Source organism: Nestor notabilis, unplaced genomic scaffold (assembly GCF_000696875.1).
Source record: "Nestor notabilis isolate BGI_N333 unplaced genomic scaffold, ASM69687v1 scaffold17243, whole genome shotgun sequence".
Taxonomy (NCBI): Eukaryota; Metazoa; Chordata; class Aves; order Psittaciformes; family Psittacidae; genus Nestor; species Nestor notabilis.
This window is the reverse complement of record NW_009921640.1, coordinates 4,361-10,348: the sequence shown is the minus strand read 5'-3', so window position 1 is coordinate 10,348 and position 5,988 is coordinate 4,361. Positions and strand designations below refer to the sequence as shown.

At 47.8% G+C, this 5,988-nt stretch overlaps 1 protein-coding gene across 1 annotated transcript in view; it reads right to left on the bottom strand.

Annotated features, from left to right (window-relative positions):
• Nucleotides 1-830: 830 nt before the first annotated feature.
• MTHFR (methylenetetrahydrofolate reductase (NAD(P)H)) overlaps nt 831-5,988 on the bottom strand; it is a 7,531-nt gene continuing 2,373 nt past the window's right edge. The window contains 8 exon segments of the mRNA XM_010011244.1: nt 831-1,135; nt 1,609-1,728; nt 1,927-2,028; nt 3,310-3,492; nt 3,847-4,027; nt 4,308-4,442; nt 5,195-5,445; nt 5,918-5,988. The exon segment at nt 5,918-5,988 is cut by the window's right edge and continues 28 nt beyond it. Coding sequence (XP_010009546.1) covers nt 938-1,135; nt 1,609-1,728; nt 1,927-2,028; nt 3,310-3,492; nt 3,847-4,027; nt 4,308-4,442; nt 5,195-5,445; nt 5,918-5,988 — 1,241 coding nt within the window. The 3' untranslated portion in view covers nt 831-937.

Sequence of the window (5,988 nt, the reverse complement as noted above, 5' to 3'; positions counted from 1 at the left end):
TCCCTACAGGCACTAGAAAAGGACCACCACAGTTCCTGTGACCTTGCAGAACCAAGCCAAAGGGTGTAGCTGGTTGCTGTTAGTATATTCTGGGATTTAAGCTTTCTCTGCTCCACCAGGGAGCTTTGTCCATACTTAGAGCATTTGAAAGTGAAGGCAGAACTGCCCCATAAACTGGTTTTCTTCAAATTTTCCCTTGTGCCAGGCTGGTTAGTTTGCAAACAATGTGAGTCTCTTGTACTAGGCCATACTCTTCTAAGTAGCAGAGACATTTCTATTTGCGCATTTTATTGTACTTCATCTAAGAAATAGTGTGATTCCTACTCAATCTCATCCAGAAGTGAAATGTACATGTTTCCAGTAAAAAGAAAAGAAGAAATACAATAAAAGGAGAAAAGTTAGGAGAAAATTTGAACCGGCTTCTGGAGTGAGTGCAGAAGAGCCTGATATGATCAGTTATGAAGAAATACATTCTAGGAGTGCACTGTAAAAGCAACCTGAGTTGCATTTTAGGGTTGGTAACTGCTGAGATAGCTTTGTTGTGTAGGCACTGTTGATAGGAGTGTTTCTGCCCCCAAGGCAGCATTTCTGGCATGAGAAAGTTACCAGAATCTCACTGAGTTTTATCACATCAATGCATAAGAGTTATCAGGTAATCGGCATAGCCATGATGAGCACCTCTTCATCCTGCAGAGCTGGCCTTCAAGCTCAGTCCAGAGCCTCCGCTCAGAGGTTGGGACAGTTCTGGCTACTGTTCAGTGAGAAGGGGTCAGGGAGCCTTTGTGTTGGGGACAGAAGCGCATGTAGTGTGCATGGATCAGAACTAGCCTGGTCACTGGGTTTAGGAGTGTGTGCTCCACCTCAGCACAGGAGCTGCTTTAGCTCTCCCCACAGTCAGTGGACGGAAGGAGGAAGTAAGGGACTAGAACTGGAATTTTCACTGCTGAGTTGGAGAGTTCAACAACTCAAAAGTATCCTCCACAACCTGCCAGAGGCAGTTTTCGAGTGGGAAGTCATTGTCCACCAGATTGACCAAGTAGTAGTTGTCGTGGATGTACTGGATGATCATGCGAGAGGGTGACTCTTCTTCATAGAGCTTGGCCCATTGCTCAATCCACAGTGCAAAGGCCTCATCCTGCCAAGGGTAAAACCAAAAATTACACGTTGGCAGTGGTGTAATGCACATGTTAAAGCTGCATCTTCATATCACTTCATTTACAACAAGCAGTGTCACACATGCCTGGCCAGCCTGTGGCTTGTTTCTTCTCAGTAAAAGTTGCAAGAGCTGAGCAAAGAGCCTCCTGCTTTCCAGGCAGTGGGAAGTGCCCAGAGCTGAAAGAGACGTGTGTTTGCAGTTAAGATGGCTCAATGCTGCCCCTATGCGTGTAAGAGGGGAGGGAGAGCTACTGCCAGAGCCTCCCTTTATGGACAACTTGGTATCTGTGAAGAGCTCTTGCTGGACCAAAGTCGTCCTTACACCGTGGGAGCAGGAAGAGCAGTGTCACAACAGTGCTCAATTATGAGAAGTATCATAGGCTAAAACCAACCCAGACACTCTGAACTTCCTAGGGCATCACAGCAATGTTTCCAGCAGGAGGGAGGACTTACCTTCCAGGAGAGGAAGCTTACAGGATCCACTACAGTGGGCTGGATGATCTCTCTGCCTGGGAAGATGCCCCAGGTGACAGCATTGGGTTGCAGGTCTGGAGCATTGGTGATATTCTGGCCCTGCCAAAAGAAGGGAAACCTTTCTGACGTAACTGCTGGAGGAGAGATTGAGTGAGATCAGATAGCTGCTGCACATCACAGCTGACTTGCTTCACTTTCCCTTCATCAACCCTTTTGTCCCACTTTGTTCATAGAGATATCTGAATCTGTCTCTCTCCCAAGGTGGTGAAAGGAAGTGTCCTGTGAACAACAGCCCACCTTGACGTTGACAATGTGGTAGTTCACTCGCAACTCATACTTCTTCAGCACCTTGAGCAATGCCGTGACAATCTCGCTGGAGGTGAAGAACTCCAGGTATGCCTACAGGGAGGGAAGGGGAAAGGGAATAAGAGCCTTAACTCATGGCAAGCCTGAGATAAATACAGGCAACCAAGAAAACAATCTGGGCTGTGTGGAAACCAGGCAGCCTAAAACTTGTATGTCCATTCCCAGAAACATGTACAATAGAGGAGGCTTGAGCAAGTGCAGGGGAGATAAATGGTGAGAGCAGAAGTAGCAACCCACAAGCAAGTGAACTCAGGAAAGCTACTGGCTTCCCATTCTGCACCCACATGAGCAGGCAGGCTGGAATAAGCTCCAACCAGTGTAACCACACCTACTGACCCTCAGAAGCAGTCTGTGCCTGAGCTTGACCTCCATTCTACATGGAGGTACCCTGTGAACAGCAGTGTCCTGCCGAGGCAACCCAGTCTGGTGGGAGCAGAAGTCAGGTCTCAGCTGGGCTCTCCCAAGCACCCCACCATTCCCTGTCCTCATCTTTTGTTCCCAATTCTCCCTGTGTGCTTATAGAGCTTAATTCTGTACTTGCTCCATCTACTGCTGCTCTGTGCTTGGCTGCTCCCAACAACTGCTTCCCCTCCCCCCATTTCCTGGCTTTTGTGTGAGATGATGGATTTCGCCTCACCTCGGGGGAATTTTTCCCTTTGAAAACAACTGCATTTGCCATCTGCTGGTCTCTTGGCTTTAGCGGTTTGGATCCCTTCTGAACAGGGCTGCTTTGTTTTCTAGTATCAGCCACTTGCCTGGCATTTACCTTGATGGGAGATTCCTATCACAGCCATTAGTGGCAAGGCTCCAGGGCCCGAAAATGCATGACAGTAGGAGGCAGGCTTGGCAGACAAGACTGCTTGCAAGCCAAGGAAGGAACCTGGTTGTTGTGGTTTGCCGCTGGTAGCTGTCTGAACGGCACAGAGGTACTACCATGAGAAGCTGGGTGGTAGAGATACAACTCATTGATTCCTATTTAAGCAAAACCTGGGTGCTTCTTGCATCACTGAATGGAATCAGATGCAGTGGGCAGGCATATGCTTGTATCTAGAACTTCATCACCCCTCTCTGACCAATAATTACTTGTTCAGCGTAAAACCAAGAATCTCTGTAAATGTTCAACAGACGTTTTCAGGTGGGAAAAACAACTATGAGGTAAGCCATAGAGATGACAATCTGTCTCTTGAGACACACCAAAGGAGCTTTGCCTCGTCTCAGCAAGAAGGCATTAAGATAAGGAGCAGGCAGAAGGATTATGTGGGTGAAAGCCTACCTCACAGAGACCAAACTGGGTCATAACTCTTTGTTGCCTACCTTTTGGAAAACATAGCCCCCACTGGGCCCCCAGCCTACAATGGGGTCTGTGGATGGTTTCCCATTGATGTTTGGCTGGGAGTTGATGGTCAGGATTCCTCGTCTGTTAACCTTCTCCAGCTGCTCCTTCAGAAGGTTGGTTTCTGTAGCAAGAGGGTCATCATTCCAAGGCATACACGTAACCTACCATGAGGAGAAAGGATGGCTCAGAATGGATATAACAACCCTTTGGTTACCATCTGGATGCTGAAGGAACTCAGAAGTGCCCTAATGGTCTCACACACCTGCTTCAGGAGAGAATTCCCAGGTTTGGTTCCAGAGGCAACTCTAAATGACTGCTGAAGTCTATCAATACTGATCTTGTCATGCTTTCCTTTTATGTTGAGCCCTAGGTCTGGCTGATGAATTCCCTTCAGCCACTATCTCAGCAAATCTGTTTGGATAGGGAAGTGCCAATTCTTGTTCAGAACAACAATGTGGTACCAGGAGCAAGAGAAAACATCTGCTACAGTCTGTGGCACATTGACCATCACTTACCTTGTGCCCTTTCTTGTTGGGTTCTCCAGTGATGTAACATGTGAACACTTCAAAGACACTTTCCTCACCAGTCAGCTCTTCTCCCCACATCTTCAGGAGCTCCTCCCTGGGAGACTTGCTTTTCAGGTAAAAGAGGTAATAGTCCTTCAGTTCTCCAAAAGCTGGGGAGGAGGAGTTACCCCTGTAACGAGAGCAGACACAAGATTAACAGGATTTGGTGATGCAGGAAGACAGCCACCCAGGAAGAGAAGTATTGAACAAAATCCACCTAGAGACCAAAAGACACCTCAATGCCATTCTCCTCACTTCATTCAAATCCAAGCAATGGAGGACCATTTGAAGAAGACGCTTGTCTAGTCAAGCCTAAAGTGTGCCCAGGACACCCACTAACAGAGACAGACTGTGGAGCAGGCTTTTGTACCACGCCTCCACCTCACTGCCATCACAGGCTGAGAGCTTACCATCGGCCGTTGGGGAAGTCATCCCACTCTTGAGTTCGATAGATGTAACTCTTTGGCCTGGAGGCCCAGAAGATGGGCCGAACGTCTTCAACTCTTCTCTTGGGGTGAGCACTCACTGCCCAGGGCAGCGGCCGCCTGCAGGGGAGGAGCAGATGTTAACACAGTTCCTCTGATAGACTTTCCCCTTGAGGTTGGAATTCCTTCCCCTGGAGAGCTTTGCAAGTAACAGGGGCTGAGAAAAGCTCTGTTTGTCAGTAAGTAGGACAAAAAAGTCTTCTTCCTTTATGGAAAATCTTTTCCCACTCAGTTCCCTCACAGGATGCTCAGTAGGTGTCTATTAAATGGTTAAGTACAGGACTGAAATTGGATGAGGTAAGGGAAAAGCACTGTGTGAAGCTGTTTTTAGCAAGAAAAAACAGCAATCTTTTCCTTTTGCTTGCTCTTTGTCTATTCTGAAGCCTGTGGGCTCAGAGAGAAGTCCACATTCCGTTTATCAGCTGCAGAAAACCCTAAAAATCTAGTGGGAGCTTACATAGCACCTAGTCCATAAGAGGGGTTGTGACAGACCTCGAAAACATGTTTCTTCCAAGTGGCAGGAGTGTAGGTGGTTATAGTTCCAGAATGGGCTACTTTAAAGCTGCTTGACTGAATCCAATTCCTCCTTCAACTGTCTCCTCTATTCCTCCCAGCTTTTGTCAGACCTGAAGGAAGCGTGAACTTCTAAATGCAGAAAGGTGCTTAAAAACCCAAAAAGCAGCAGAGGAGAGGTGCTAACCCATCCATTGCTTGAGCCTTTAGTGGATGGATGGATGGATGGATGGATGGATGGATGGATGGATGGATGGATGTGGAAGAGGAACTAACAGAAGCCAGCATGTTCTGCTCACCTGGGGTCCTCCTTCCATATGCCCAGGCGCTTCAGGACTTCGGTAGTAGCCACTTCCCGATTGAGGGTGTAGAAATGGAGCCCGTGCACCATGCCACTATCCAACAGCTCCCTGCACATGGACACTGCCAGCTCCACCCCATAGTTCCGGATAGCTGCATCGTTGTCCTTGATGGGTTCAATCACGTCCTTAATCTCTTGAGGCACCTCCAGCTTGGAGAGCTTCACCAGCTGGCGCAGGGAGTGGTAACCCTGGGGGAGGATGCAGGGGATTTTCAGTTTTCAAAGGCCCTTTTCTGACATTTCAGTAACACAGGTACTTGGTCGCTATTTTGTGGCAGGAGATTTAGAACTGGGGCTCCTGGATTCTACTCCTAGGCCCCATCTCTAGGATGGTAATGCAGTCCTGGTCATGTCACTTTAGGTGGTTTCTTCCTGTTTGCCTAAGCCCAGCATGCTCACAGTGATGACTAACATCTAACGACTGGTAGACCACTGTCCTTTATATCCTTTTGTGCCATATGGGCACAGAAAACCTTTCTAACTTGTTATTACATTCCTAAGAGCTTAATTTGGCAAACCACCTACAGATTTATCACACTTAGCACTCTCACTTCCCAGAAATTTTGTGGAGCGTATTTAGAGACCTCTCTCATGCTCTGACCCACAAACACCTAATCCTGGATCTTTATTCCCTCCCCAAATCAAAACTACTGGATTTCACCTGTATGGGGAAGATGCCAGGAATAATGGGGCAAGTGATGCCAATGGCTTGACAGTCCTTCATGAACTTGA